The sequence below is a fragment of the Setaria viridis genome, chromosome 2 (genome assembly GCF_005286985.2).
Source record: "Setaria viridis chromosome 2, Setaria_viridis_v4.0, whole genome shotgun sequence".
Classification (NCBI taxonomy): domain Eukaryota; kingdom Viridiplantae; phylum Streptophyta; class Magnoliopsida; order Poales; family Poaceae; genus Setaria; species Setaria viridis.
In genome coordinates, this window is record NC_048264.2 from 37,160,260 (window position 1) to 37,175,495 (window position 15,236).

Here is a 15,236-nt window from a genome sequence, read left to right on the forward strand (position 1 = left end):
TCGATGATTGTCGTTAGTCTGCACTGCGACATCATTGACTCCTCATCTTGATGGATATATACTGTCTAGCTTGCCATTCATTGATTCGCTGAATGGGTTCACGCTTTACGACAAAATATGATAGACTTCGTTGGTGGCATAATTTAAGTTTCATCTTGTTTATGCATTAAATCAAACTAACGGCGCCAAAGCAAGTCATCCTGAATTGTTTGAAATAAAGGCATCCTTTCTCAATGCTGGGAGATGGCACCGTGGCAGCCTAGTAGATGAGTACTTCGCTACATCAACTGCACTTGCCTATCACCTAATGCCCTACCTGACCTGTGGAACAGGTGAGCACATATAAGAATGTCATGAGCCATGACCCCCAATCAGTTGCACTAAGCCACACTAGCATGAGCCATCTTAACTGACTGAAACCTAGACCAAACAGGATTAGGACTAAGATTCCCTCTGCTCCATGCAATGCTCACCTCTCTCCTACCACTACACTGGAGTTGCTCCACAAAGCTGCACCAAACCCTCCTCTACCTCGCTTCAAAAACCCCTACCCCTCTCATTGCCAGCCTCACCACACCTCGCCATGGCTTCTCTCGCCATCCTCCTCCTCTTGGCGCGCTTCTCCAGCTCCATCGCCGTCTCCTCCAACTCCTACATCTCGAGGAGCGCCGAGCAGCAGGTCATCGCCACCGTCGCGCCGGCCATTGTTCCTGACGTCGACGGCCAGAGCGCGCAGCCGTTCCTCACCTCGCCCTCCGGGTCGTACGCCGCGTACCTCCGCCGCGCGGTGGACGCCGCCGCCGGTCTCGGCGGGGACGCGTGCTATGTCCAAGTCCAGCAGGCGGGCGTCGGCGCCGGCAGCGGCAGCTTGTGGGAGTCGGACTGCACGCCGGTGGGCGGCGCCGACGCGTGCGACCTCGCGTTCTCGCCGGTGGGGCTCGAGCTCTTCGCCGGCGGGCACTCGTTGTGGGACACCGGGGTCGACGGCGACCCTGGGACGCTGAGCCTTGACGACGTCGGCGACATGAAGATTGTTAGCAAGGAAGGTGTGACGGTGTGGACGGCGAGCGGCGAGCCATGGACGGGGCAGCAGTGCGGGGCGCCCTTGCCGGTGTCATCGGCACCTTCGGTGGACAGCGTGCTTCCACCGCCGTCGGCCGCCGGCGCGAAGCTTGTGACGCCGCCGTCAGCGACTCTTGCCGGTGCAGGGAGCACGGACTTTCCTTCCGGAGACCAACCAGCGCCGCCACCAGTCGACACGCTGCCCGACTTGCCCGTCCAGCCGCCCGTAGACACAGCGCCCGAGCAGCCACTGTCGCCGCCGCCAGCAGACGCGTCTCCCGACTTGCCGGACCTGCCGTTGCCACCGCCGCCGGCTTACACGTCTCCCGACTCCCCAGACCAGCCGCTGCCGCCACCCCCGCCAGCTGACATGTCGCCGGACGAGCCGCTGTACTCGTCTCCACCTCCTGCTCCGTCTACCTCTGGCCCTGACCCTGACACGCCAGTGCCACCTTTCGGCGTGCCGCTCGCCGCCCCGCCGACCGGCGCCTCGTCACTCCCAGGCACCGCCACGTCGCCTGGCGAGCCAGGCTCACCAGGCGGCGTGCCCTTCTCGGGACCATCGCCTGCGGGCATGCCGCACCCGCACGGGCCGGCGCATCCGCACCAGCTGCCGCTCGGAGCCTCGCCGCCGCTGCCGGACGCGGTGGCGCCGGGCGTGCACGGCGGGGGGGCCGGGAAGCCCGGGGTCCCCTTGGGCCACGGGCAGCAGCCAGAGGAGCAAGGCGTGTTCGGCCAGCAGCCGCAGCTGCTCAACGGCGAGGGACACTCGCTGGAGGAGAGCTCCGGCGGCTGGTCGGGAAGCGAGCGCGGCAGGGTGGCCGCGTGCATGGCCTTGCTCGCTGCGATGACATTGGGCTTTGGCTTTTAGTTTGTTTTTTCTTTTCGTGGTTTTGGGATTGGATGATCATTTCTGTAGTGTTACTCTCTGATGGTCTGATCTGGGGCTACCGGGCTGTGGTCTGTTTTGTGGATTGTGGTGAATTCTGTGTAAAACATGTTATGGTTAGCTGCCTGATTTATCTTGTAGGATAGTATGATGTACCGTATGTATGCTACTGCTTTTGTGCATTATCGTGTATACGTGTCAAATTTGAGCACGATTCGTGAATTTGAACTCCAGCTGTTGTGTTACTAAAAGTTGATTCGTATCCACACTATTCAGAAATGTAATATTTGTACAGGACCACAATGCAGCTTGGATTAATTTCCTAAAGACCAGCAATACTGTCAGTTTTAAGCCTTTCTTACAGTCACAGCGTTTCGTCCATCCGCTCTGATGGCATCAGTGTTCAGAGATTCAGAGGACGGCCAGGCCTCGCCGGCGCCGTCCTCAGCGCGCGCCAGCCGTTGCAATCTGCTCTTTTGGAGCCACGACTGCTTCACGTGCAGTCACCGTCACGTTCAGCACGGCCACGGCGACAACGGTAAAACGTTTGCAGGAGGCTGTAGGTGTCAGTTTCTATCTCTATCTGATGGGCCAGGTCGGCCGGGTTTCCTGATCTGCCATGTGCCCATCATCAGTTCATCACCGATCGCCCGCGCGCTGGCACTACGGCAGCCTGCTGGCGGAGTGGCCCTGCCGGGCAGCTCGGGATCAGGCCAAAACGCACCTGTTTCTTTCGATCGGTGCCTCGGAATGTGATCTCTTTGGTCGTGGTGACGTGCCGCGCAGTTCCTCGGCGCCGCCATTTCTGGGTCTCGAGATGGCGGGTTGTGCGGCAAGCTGGACAGGGATATGCACGATCGAGCACGGATCAGGACGGACACGCCCGTAGCACAGTGCATGCACCAACCATGCTGCTGCTACGTGCATCCCAACGCGGTTCAGCAGCTGGATACTAACTCCCCAATAATCACCATCATTGATCTCAAGAAAAAAAAAACGTTGATCTAGCACTAACATTTCATCTCACTGAACGAATCGATGTTATCATCTCCTTTTGCCTACAACGAGATGCTGCGTTCTTAACAGCAAAGCTGAACACCATTTTACCCGATTGCTACACTACAGGAGGAAGCAAGGCATCGCTACATTCTAGCTAGGGACCTACAGCTATTGCAGGAAGCGCGGCATCGCCGGTGGCGCAGGCCTTGCCGCCGTGCCCCTCCGGGCGGGTGGCGACGGGGGCGCGGCACACGGGGCAGGTGGGCGCGCGCGTGAGCAGCCACCGGTCCACGCACTCGCGGTGGAACCCGTGGCGGCAGGCGGGGAGCACGCGCACCTCCTCCCCGCACGCGTACTCCGCCAGGCACACCGCGCACTCCTCGCCCTCGGCGCTGCGATCAGGGTCCGGCACCGGCACCGCCACCACCACGACGGGGATCTCCTCGAGCGCGCGCTTGGTCTCCTCGGCGGCCGCGGGCTCCGGCGCCCCCGTCCCGCCGTCGGGTCGCCGGGACCCGCCCCCGGCGCAGAGGAAGCCGAAGATGGCGGTGAGCGTCACGTACGACACGCTGGCGAGGAAGAGCACGATCGCGGTCGCCCCGAGCACCCGCTCCAGGTGCGCGCGCTGCGCCTCGAGCGACGGGGCCGGCACCGGCGGCGCCGCACCGAGGAGGCTGCGGCCGGAGGCGTAGTGCTCCCGCGCGCAGCCGCCGCCGAACACGCGCATGGCGATCGATCGATCACGCTGGTCACTCTAGCTAGCACGCGTTCACGCGTGCTGTGTTTGTATGCAGCGTGACACGGAGTTGGGTTTTAAGGGGGCTGCTCGTGTGGAGGGACGCGGAGCACGGAAGGTGGGCGGAAGCTTCGGCTCACTGCAGCCGTTGCCGCCGCCGTCATGGGACGTGTGGGCTTTGTGCTGTGCCGTTTGCTTCAAATTCACCCGTGCTCGCGTTCAAATTCAATTCGTTCCCTCCGACGATAGGTTGCGTGGCCGCGTGCCGTGCCCGTGCCCGCCGAACGCTCGGGCCAACCCGGCTCGGGGACGGCTGGGTCGCGGGACGAGGCGCACAAGCGAATCCGCGGGCCGCCCGGTAGTAACGCGGCGCGTGTACCGATCACCTCGTGTAATGTTGGGAGCGCCTGCATCTTGGTTGGCCGTGAGCAGGGTGGCTACAGTTGCGAGAGGGCGCTGCTGCTCTGGAGATGTGCAGATGCGAGGGAAATTTGCATCTGCCGGTGGGCTTTGTGGCCGTATGGATTCAGCCAAATATGGGCGGCTGAGCTGGAACTGGGATTGAAATTGGCCCCATGACGAATGAGATTCGAAGGGGGGCGGGCGAACCGATCATGATCCGTCCGTCCGTCCCGTCGTCCATCGTCGGTTCCAGCTAGCACGGCCTAGGGCTACGGCGGCGCATGAGGATTCGAGTTCTAACGAGGGAACGGAGCAGAGCGCTCAAATGGTCGTGCGTAGGTGGGTGTTTGATTTGGACTAAAGTCCATTAATGCAGTTGAACAAAGATATTTTTACCCCCGCTACCCACCCTATTCATGCGGGCGGCGCCTGTCTATGGCGCGGGCCTCTGCCTCCTGCGACCAACGTGAGCTCCCGCGTGGTCCGGGAGGAGCGGCCCCCGGCGCGAGACGGCGGCGTCTGGCCACGGGCCTGACCACGACACGCGACGGCATCGACCGTCTGGGGCACGTGGACCCATGTCTGTCGGTGGCACAGGATGGGTCCACCGGATCCGGGTGGCGCGGTCGTGTCGGAGCCGCCGGAGCACGGCTCGGCGGGCGGGGCCGCTAGTTTCGAGCGGCGCGGGGCCAACACCGGCCACCACTGCCCCGCGTGCGGCGGAAGGAGCTCGGGACAGTGGCGCGGGACCGTGACGCCAAATCCAAGCGCGGGGTGGCCCGTACGGGCCGGATCTGGCGCGCCGCCGCGGGAGGTCCTAGCCATCGTCCACGCCATCACAGGGCGCACAAGGCCGGGGGGCACAAGGGCGGGACGGGTGGGATGGGGAGGGGTAGGGTGCGGGACGGGTGGGACGGGGAGTAACGAGGGGCAAGGATGTCCCAAGGTCCTTTAGTCCATTTTTATCCACCCCATATGAACTAGTGGACTAAATACTTTTATCCACATTTTAGTCTACCTATTTGGTATTTTAAGATTATAAGTGGTTAAAATGGATGGACTTTAGTCACCGTACTTTAGTCCATGGTAACGAGCAGCCCCTGAGCCAATCGACAAGTGCAAGAACATTATCTATTGGTCGTGCGTAAATGCCGAACGGAGGAGAAGAGCGCTCAAATGGTCGTGTGTAAAGCCAATACGAGTACAAGCCCAAGCCTTCGGCAGCAACTGGGCTGAGACCGTTCGGCCTTGTGGGCCTAAGAACATTTCGCCCAGGCGCTTGTTGCTGCTGCTGATGACGAGGAGGCGCTGCGACTTCATGGGCTCACGGCCGCGAACGCGAGCTATGTGGTCAGTTGGCCACTGGCCACGGGCGAGCTTGCCGGTACGGGAGGATACCGTTTCGGTTGCCATGTCGCACTCACCATGGATAAGGGCGTGCACACGCAGCTTCTGCCGCTCAAAAGGCAAAATGCCACCACACTTTTGAAAAAATAAAAGAAAAGAAAATAGTTTGGATGTCGATTGATGGGGGCATCAATCAAGTGGGAAGCATGTGGCCGGTGCTTTGCCAACTGTCGTCTGATACCTCGCAGGCCCCTCGTGATTCATGAGCCGTGGTACTGATACAAGACAACTGCGCCGTTGAACTCAAAGATCACGAATAATTTCAGTAATCAGTAGCAACTTGTCTTGGCAGATGATAAACATTTTTCCAATCCCGTGCCAAATCAATTCAATTGCTAACCCCTCATAAAACGCTAGTAAATTATAATGCGTAAGCATGATAGAAGCTTAATGAACATAAATCATACACCATAATCACACTAGTAAATTATAACGCTAGTAAACTGCTGCCTACAAAGTAACGTAACGAGCTGGTATAACCACTGAAATTTGCATCATAATCACAATATAAAAAAATACACTACACTATAAAATTATTATAAGATCTCAAGAATTCATCCGAACAAAGCGAACCTTCCTTCTGTTTATTCCTTTGTACACAATCAAGCCCCCAAGAGCAATTCATCACTATGCACAGTACATGTACTGATGTACACACATTATTAAACTTGAAGAAATAACACGAATCACATGCTCCTGTAAACACACAGCACACTGTACGCTAACTGTTCACATACTGCAATGGCCGTACGCCTGAATCGCTACAGGCAACGACGTACACGAGGCCTACGCTACGGATACACTTGCACAAGACAATACCGTAATGCTCTGCTCCACTAGTCCAACGAGGCCAACGGATTGACCCTGCCTGCCTGTAATCGCGGCGACTCCTCTAATTACTACGAAGCCCAACCGGGAACACGTACCGCTGGTCGATTTCGCGGTCAGGCGGTGCCCTCGACGCGCGCCTTGGTGACGCCGGCGCAGGCGTCGACGAAGTCGCCGTCGATGAAGTCGGTGGAGAACACCTGCAGCTTGTCGCCGAGGCCCTTGGCGAAGACCTCCGCGATGAAGAGGCGCGCGTACCCGTGGATGCGCTTGGTGACCGGCCACACGCACAGCACCGGGTTGTCTGCCTTGGGCGTCACCGTGTTCTCCACCCGGTAGAAGAACCTCCGGTCCGCCACCGGCGGCTGCTGCCCCAGGAACTTGACGTTGCTCTCGAACTTGGTCTCCGGCAGGTCCGTGTCGATCCAGTTGTCCTTGAGGTACCCCGCGCTCCACAGCGGCTCCCCGGGCTTGGGCGCCGGCGACTTGCGTGGCTTCCACACGCAGATCACCCGCCGCGGGAGCAGCTCCGCGATGGTCTTGTGGAACACCGCCTCGTCCTGCGGGATCAGGTTCTCCTCCCCGAGCTTCTCCACCAGGAACTTGGCGAACTCGGGCGGGTCCTCGTGCCCGAACTCTGTGCGCACCTCGAGGATGACCACCTCCTGCTCGGTCTCGCCCAGGAACCGCCTCACGTCGTCGAGCACGACGTCGACGGGGTACGTGGCCAGGATGCCGTGGCAGACGCGGCGCTCCTCCTGGACGCGCACGTCGATGACGCGCGTGCCCATGGACAGCTGCTCGTACACGGACATGGACTGGCACCGCGCGAAGGGGCGGGTCACCAGCGGGACGCCGATCTTGTTGGTGGCCGAGTCGTGGGTGCCCGGCCACACCACCTGGTGCACGCGCACCCTGTCGGCGCCCAGCTCCGCCATCCACTTCTTCCGGTCCGCCGGCCGGTGGTCGGAGCCCGGGAACGTGTCGCCGGACGACGACAGGCGCGTGGCCAGCGCCTGCTTCTCGGTGGTGACCAGCTTCCGCCGGTCGACCTGCTTCGCGAAGAAGGCGCCCATGGCTTCCAGCGGGTTGGTGCCGTTCTTGCCAGAGCTGCTGCTATTGGAGGCGGCCATTATAAATATAGGATCCTCGCCTCGAGCTCTGACCTGGACGACGACGTCGCTGTAAGCTGGGGATCGATTGATTGATAGCAAGACAAACAAGGAAGAATATATCAGCGCGCGGGGTTAGCCAGCCAACATGTGGCGATGGTTGATTTGTAGGGGCTTTGGCCTTGGCTGATCGATCCGGATCGGAGGAGGAACGGGGAAGCGAGGCGTGGTGTTCTTGCGAGCTCCGCAGCTGTTTCCTCAAAGATTTCGGTTTCGTTGGATGGTCCGATTGGCGTTAGGTGAGGCTATGCTGCTGCCTGCTGGGAACCGATGGCAGGCCGGCCGAGATTTTTTTTTTTTTGTTTTGGCTTGCAAGTTACAAGAAGAGATGGGGGTTTGGTTCGCTGCTCACTCGTTCGGACCATGGAGTGCTTGTGTTTTTTATGGCGAGACAGTGACCAGATCGGGGCCACAAGGACAGGGACAGGCGCATCATGGACGGACGGACACGCCGTGTTATTGGCGGCCTGGCGGTTGCTGGAATAATTTGTCGGGCAAATGCGGGAAACTTTTGTGGACGCGGATGGAAAAGTCACCCATCAGGCCGGGGTTGTACAATGGCCTATGCCCATGTGATCTATCGGCAGACATGCTTGGATAGTTGGATACTGGATACGCCGCACCTTGTCAGTGACGCGAGAGCCTCATCTCGACGCGCATGCAGATTTAGCACATGATTCGTTTGCATAAATAGCACAGACGGATTTTTTTTTTCTCAAAACAAATGGTAGACACACAGACGGCCAGTATTGGGAATAACGCTTAAACGCTGCCTGTAGGCGACGGGAGCCTTTGAATGCGAGACGCCAAACATCACGATGCCAATCAAACTGGCACTAATTGCCACGTTAGGCGCACGATCCTTGTCCAGCCTGGGCCACGGGTGCACGGCACGTGTTTCGTTTAGAGCAACACGATGTGTTGTGTCGCGAAGCAAAAATTTAGCCAACTCCCTCAATTAGTAGTGGAGATTCGGGCCTTGCTCAAATTTTGCGCACCATCTCTTGGTTTGATCTCAAAATTTGGCCTTGCTCAGACTATTTGCAAAGCTAAAACGGAGTGGAAATTGGAGCGAGCAACAGATCCTCCCATCTTTCAGAGGCGATTCAGTTTCTGGTAGATGAGGCGTAAACCATACGAGGCTCATCATTCTTATTCCATGAACAGTTTTTTAAGCCCACCACACCATAGAATACCAAAAAGGATCAAAACTAATACTGAGTGGAGTAGCTTTCAAGTCAGCCGGAGCTCAGCTTCCTGCTTCCAATCATTTGACTAGCACGGGTTCGAGTCACAGCTTGTGCTCCGCGTTCAACTGCTTCCAACGAGATACACATTGGACGTACACAACAACACATCCCTCCGTCAATCATGCAACGGTAGTTGGTTACTCGGACTTCCACGTGGACTTACACTATTTCGAGCAATCAAGCTCATCATGCCTTCCACGTGGACGCGGGCTCAGGCGCTCGGCAAAGAACTTTCAGAACAATGCGGAGATCAATGAGGGGAACAGTTTCTTGCCCAGTCCTAAATCCAGGTCAATGTAGGTGCGAGGCCAGATAACACAGAGACACAAGGGAAATCTCTTGGCTCCGATCCAATTCTCCAGTTACTTTGGCTGTGTTATTTTACCTGACATTCTATCCGACCGAAAAAAAAGCTATATCAAGGACAGTGTCAATTCTCCAGTAGAGCTGAATTCTCTGCAAATGGTTGTTGGAATAGGCTAGGACAGTGTCAACTGTTTTGTAATATATGCCATATCCCATCGTTTTGAAAAGGGAAGAAATAAAACCAATCATGGAATGAATGACACCTGGTGGAAATGAATAAATAGTTCTCTTCTTATAAGTATTGGAAAGAGAACGTACCAGTCGCTCTCCCTGCGCAACTGGCACTTTATTTCTTGAGAGAGATGAGCAGCAACACAATAAACTACTAGCGTGATTTATAGTCTTATAATGCCCACAGTGGCTGCCATACGAAACATGGCTACAGGATAAACTTCTGTTGATTTCGTCAGATTTCTCCACTAGTAGTCATTTGTCTATTAGGAATTTGCATAAGCTGGTCGTGAAGATAAGCTAACCAACCAGGAGGGTAAAAAATGAAGAGAATGCTGAGATGCTATTTGATTGTTAGCCAACCAATGGAAGGCCACATTTTGTTAGTGTTACAAGTTTACAACAACCAACTAAATACAGTGTTAAAATATATACCTGCCTAGGGGAAAATTATTGCTGATTAAAAGAATAGCTCCTCCCCACAAGCATATCACAGCATCATCAGCATGTTAGGACAAAGTGATGGACCAGACTTACAGGAAGCAGAATGTCCTGGACTCCTGGTTAAAATTCACAGTTAGCAGTTTGCACAAATCTACATTAAATTGTCCAAGTCTGACAAAAGCACACGGTGCGAGTAAATTCTTTCACCTGAAAGGGGGAACCGTCACAAGCGCTTCTCTTTAGATTTTACAGGTGCCCACTGAAAGTGGCCACAATTTGCTTCTTTATTTGATGCAGGTCCCTTGACAAAACACAACAAGTGATGGCCACAGTAAGATAATAATGCGTTACATTCTGTAAAACAACATTTAACATTGTTCGCAGCCTATTTGATTGTTCAACTGATGTCATGATGTCCACTGAGCAGTAAAATGTGAATATATATGAGCAGTAAAATGTGAATATATATGTACCTGAGCACGAGGACAGACATAGAATAAGCGGCCTATATTAGGGCCCTTCTTCACAGACCTTGGAATACATGGTTCACGATGTCCTTTGCAACGTGGCAGTGTCATCTTCATCTTTTGTTGTATTCTTTGCCACTCTAATGCTGCAGCATTAGACTTGTCTGTCGAAATTGAACAGGATGGTATATTTGTGTTATCCTGATCTTCCGCAGCTGAAGTTGTACACTGCATGTTTTCTGGCAGACTATCATCATTTGGAACACATGTTTGATTGGTATGGTGTACTGTTTCCACTGGAGTAACTAAGGTACTGATGCTGACATTTACTGTCTTTGGCCCTGGTTGTTGAAAAAATGACTTGATTGTTGGTTGAGAGGATAAGTTGCGTTTAAGCTTCTTGTTTGGCACAGACTTGGTGCCAGACGGTGAAGTTTTCTGGCTGTTATAGGAGACGCCACTTAATCCTTCATTTCTCCATTGATCAGGATTTGTCCCCTTACACATCAAACTAGGAAGGTTACCACCTTTTGTAAGATCAGTTATACCAGCTGCCAGTCCTTCCTTAACTATAGCTTTCTTTTCCAAGCCATCACTATAGTAGCTACCATTTACTGTATTCTCAGACAGAACCAAATTTCCATCATCTTGCAGCTCATAAGTTTTCCCCTTATTGAAGAATGATACTGCAAATTGTGACGACACAAGTGGTCAGTATTATGCACAATATACTTTAACTAGCACTCCTTCATGCAAAGTGCACCTAAGTGTAACATAGGGTTAGGTGGTATATACGACCAGAGCACTTGCCTTACCAAGTTACAAACTATGCTGAACTGAATATTCAAATAACAGCCTACAACACTAACTGTAATGCACAGCAAAATACGCTATAGGGGTTTACTTTCTGAAAAGAGACAACCAAAGTGCCAACACATATTAGGAGTTCAGAAATCGACAATGAACATCAGGAAAATGTGAAAGATGATTTGCAAATATCAGTGTTTTATTGACATAATTAATGTATCTGTAAGAAAGCCAAAGTCCTGAAGCAAGTTATGGTTTCCTTTACATGAAAGTGATGAAGGGAGGTTGCTTTAACCAAATTTTCCATGAAAAGAAATATACATAGCCTAAGATGCATGCAAATTATTAAAACAAGATAAAAAGAATATTCACAGATACGTTATGTGACACAGAACAGTTTCATGAACACTGACTTCAGCTACTTTAGCACAACAAACACTACATACAACCTGGTTTTAGTACATCCACTGAAAGGTGCAAAAGCAAGTTACAATAAAAATCTTACAGAGCACTAAATTCACTCACCAATACTCTGCTGTCGTCCACGGACCTCTGGAAGATATCTTGCAGCTGATGGTGGGATATTATGAACTGGAAGTTCAGGAATTTCTTTCAGTAAAATATAAACTGGAATATGATCGGATCCTTCTAGCTTACTACTTCTCCCCCCTTTCCACCTGTAGACAATGGATAGAGTAAATTATTCCAATGTAACACCGCAAATCATGTATATTATCCACTTTTCTCAGAGAAGAATTGATTTCCACTATTCTTTACTTTGACAAACTTTCAGAATTCCCTCTTTTGAAATGATTCATTATCTCACATTCTTCTACATGGCAACAAAAAATGCTATGATCCTCCACAGCATTGCAATGATGGAGACAGGCGCCGGAAATGAGAATGTGGTCTATTCTAGAACCGTAATTATACTCTTCAGCACCAATTTTTTGATTAAAACAAGTATATGCTCCTGTCCTGCATAAACGAAAAGCAGCAAAGTTAGAACAGCGAAGTACAGGTAACATTGTAATTTTGTGGGAGGAATCTACCACAGGTTTATAAGTCAACCATGGAGAAGGAAAATAGAGTAAACTCAAACCTCATTGTTGCAAAGAGGAATCCAATTTGATCAGTGTAATGGTGTCAGTTTTCAGTAAAAATAGAAAAAAAATCACCCCCCGGGAGAGACGTCCCATGGGCTGAATATGAGCAACTAGTAATAACAAATCAAGAGCACAAGCGGTTGCAGTAGCTCCGTAGCACGTTTCATAAACATGAATGAATGAATGGTTTCCAGTACCTTTCAGGGTGTTTCGATCTAAAAGCATCGAAAAAGGGACCTCCATGTTCTCTCAGCATGGATCTCAGCCATTCTCGGAACCTTAATTAGGAAAAGGATGATAAAACAGTGTTTTTATCCCCAAATGCTTCTTAAATGGAACCTAGCAGAAATCACTAAAATTAAGTAAAAAAGGCTTACATTTGCTTCTCAAAACCAGGCAGCGCATCACACCTATCTATTGAAGCAGGAGCAATATTCAAATCACCAACAACAAAGACTCTCTTTCCAAGTGCCAGCAGATATTCCCATCGTTTCTAAGAGGCATCGAAAAAATAAGCAAGTATAAGAAGCATACCATAGACTAAGTAATAAACATATGAGAAACAAAAGTATTGTTGAAATATTCCATACTTATTAAAAGAGATGCACACAGAGTACCTGCAGTATCTTATAAAATAGTAGCTTAAAACGAACCCGCTCTTTATCATCTTCTTCGACAGCTGGGCCATATATGTTGAAAAGAACTACACAGATGGCGCAACACTATCATTACATACGGAGAAGAAATTGTCTATGCAACAAAATAAAACTGAAATAACAGTGTGGCAATTACGTTGTGTTCCTTTCAGGACAACAATCTACTTACCAAAATGTCCGTGATCGGTGATGATGCACCGCCCCTCATTGTCTACCCTTAGCAGGTCTTCTCTTGTGATTTCACCAAGGCCCTCCTCCGCTACAGGAGTTGCAATAACAAAATCCCCCAAAATTTCGCTGTTTCTTGCATAGTCGTGAAGTCCAGTAAAGCCTTCTTCAGCTGCTACTGGCAAAGCAACCTCCTGGCTGGAAAATGCTGATGTTACTCGGCAAAATGTTGCAACACCTACAAAGGAGCCAAGTTTGGTAATTAACTGATTGAGGACATGATATGATGAAAGCCACATTGAACCAATAGAACATCTCCAACTAGAAAATTAAATATGCATCAGCAGGGTGCAAACTAACCTAGTTGGGTGATTCTAAATAACGATAATGGCACCATAACACAATACCAGAGTATGCTCCACGCCCTTTAGCAGAGCGATTGCACGAAACAAAAGCCTCGTATCCTTCAGCCATTATGACATCTGCAGACAGGTCCTGCCTCGACAATTTGGTCTCCTACATACAACGCAGAAGGCATTGATACAGTTTGGCAAATGAATCACAAACCAATCCCCATTTCACCCAGTTTTACTATTTGCATTTGACTGAACAAACGATCCAATAACATCCCACCACAGAACCGACAATTTGATCAGCATTAAACGAGATACACTAATTTTTTTCTGAAATCAAGTGGTAATCGCAATAAACTTCACACTTGCTCATTTGCACTCTGTGTAATATGCAGTGCAATATCGGCCTTCACCTTCAGTGGGGGTCGAACAGTAAGTGATAAGCACAGGCAGGTAGGAGCTACTGAGCTAGGGTTTCGAAACATGGCTGGCTCAGTTCGGCGAGTGGGGAATCGGCAATCGGCCTGACCTGGAAGCAGATGATGTCGGCGTCGAGGGCGTCGAGGAGGCGGCGGAGCGACCCGTGCTGCGCCACCCGCGGCCGCAGCCCGTTCACGTTGTACGTCACTATCTTCACCATCTCCCGCCGCTACGCGGAGGCACGAGAGGGAAACGCTTCGCTCTTCTCGGGAGCGGGTGCGGGGACGAAGAGGCCGACGGCCGGTGCCGCCGCGCCGGTGGCGACGGAGATTGGGGACTCTGTGTGTGCCCGGGTGAAGAGTCCGCGGTCCCGACACGACCCGGCGGCGGCAGGCGATCAGGTGCGGCTCGGGCCCTCGCGACTGACGGCAGCCGTCCGATGGGAGTGGCAAGGCTGAGATCTAAAGTTTAGGATGGTGTGTCCAAATACTTGATACTAATTATATTTGATACTAATTATAAATATTAAACATAGATAAATTATAAAACTAATTGCACGGATGGATTCTAATTTGCGGGACGAATCTATTAAGCCTAATTTGCTAATGATGGATTAATTAGGCTTAATAGATTCGTCTCGCGAATTAGTATAGGGGTTGTGCAGTTAGTTTTATAATTAGCTCATGTTTAATCCTCCTAATTAGCATCTGAACATCCGATGTGAGAGCAACTCTAAGAGTTTCCCAAAAAGTTCTTTCCTAAAACTATATATTGGGGGCTCTTCCATAAATTTTCCCCCAAAAAACATATCAACCGACAGTAAATCGTTAATAATTAGCCCTCAATATTTCAAAACAGGCAACACCATTATAATTAGACCTAACGCGGCACCTCCCTGCTCTCTCCCCGTCTCATTCTTTCTTTTTCTTCCTCCAACCGAAGAAGAACTGAAACAGAGTGCGGCCGTGAGCTTCCCCAATCACGGAGCGGAGCAGAGGACAAAGACCACCCCGGCAACCTCATCGTCAACGTCGTCAATCACCTGCACGGGCCCTTCCTCCTCACCTGGAACGGCATCAAGCAGCGCAAGAACATCGTGGCTCGCTATTTGCAAGGCGAGGGCATGGAAGCCATGGACGGGCTTCCGTGCAGGGATGGACGACTTCTTGTCTCGCTTCGCCGTGACTGACGAGCACGGTGACAAGAGCATACGGCCGCGATGGCGCGACGCGGACACCAGCTTCCTCCTCGCCATGTGCGAACGCCACACGACGCCGTCGGCGCCCTTACGTGGTTTGTCTGGTGAGTCTCCACCGAGCCCGGCCGGCGGGGAGGACGAGGTCGTGCGCTAGATCGCGTCACGTCGCTCTCGCGCCGCCGCGTTGTGGAACTCTTGCTTTTCGCTCGCTGGTTGCAGCACACTGTGGCCATGGCCACCGGCTGTCGCACGATGCATGCAGGCCGGCGTCTGATGAGGCCACATGCACCGTGCCCGGACACTCTCGGCTTTTACCGGCGAAACTATGACCACAG

General features: G+C 52.3%; 4 protein-coding genes across 5 annotated transcripts; 1 reads left to right on the forward strand and 3 right to left on the reverse strand.

Annotated features, from left to right (window-relative positions):
* Positions 1-42: 42 nt before the first annotated feature.
* On the forward strand, positions 43-2,308 carry LOC117846223 (uncharacterized). Its single transcript, XM_034727350.2, has one exon. The coding sequence runs from the start codon at positions 461-463 to the stop codon at positions 1,931-1,933; it is 1,473 nt and encodes a 490-aa protein (XP_034583241.1). The 5' UTR covers positions 43-460; the 3' UTR covers positions 1,934-2,308.
* A 633-nt stretch (positions 2,309-2,941) lies between these two features.
* LOC117846486 (probable E3 ubiquitin-protein ligase ATL44) lies at positions 2,942-3,756 on the reverse strand. Its single transcript, XM_034727675.2, has one exon. The coding sequence runs from the start codon at positions 3,675-3,677 to the stop codon at positions 3,105-3,107; it is 573 nt and encodes a 190-aa protein (XP_034583566.1). The 5' UTR covers positions 3,678-3,756; the 3' UTR covers positions 2,942-3,104.
* Positions 3,757-6,048: 2,292 nt separating this feature from the next.
* Positions 6,049-7,855, reverse strand: LOC117843742 (uncharacterized). The gene has a single exon (XM_034724432.2). It carries the CDS (start codon positions 7,454-7,456, stop codon positions 6,440-6,442), a length of 1,017 nt encoding a protein of 338 aa, XP_034580323.1. The 5' UTR covers positions 7,457-7,855; the 3' UTR covers positions 6,049-6,439.
* Positions 7,856-9,606: 1,751 nt separating this feature from the next.
* On the reverse strand, positions 9,607-14,079 carry LOC117843741 (DNA-(apurinic or apyrimidinic site) endonuclease 2). 2 transcript variants are annotated; one of them, XM_034724430.2, is made up of 11 exons: positions 13,813-14,079; positions 13,338-13,446; positions 12,932-13,168; positions 12,724-12,809; positions 12,484-12,599; positions 12,304-12,384; positions 11,778-11,978; positions 11,526-11,677; positions 10,200-10,879; positions 9,934-10,027; positions 9,607-9,842 (listed from the first exon to the last, which is right to left on the reverse strand). In XM_034724430.2, exons 1-10 carry the CDS (start codon positions 13,921-13,923, stop codon positions 9,950-9,952), a joined length of 1,851 nt encoding a protein of 616 aa, XP_034580321.1. In that variant the 5' UTR covers positions 13,924-14,079; the 3' UTR covers positions 9,607-9,842; positions 9,934-9,949. The 2 variants fall into 2 exon arrangements, with proteins under 2 accessions (XP_034580321.1, XP_034580322.1); XM_034724431.2 differs by having other exon boundaries at positions 13,291-13,446; positions 13,813-13,853.
* Positions 14,080-15,236: the final 1,157 nt, after the last annotated feature.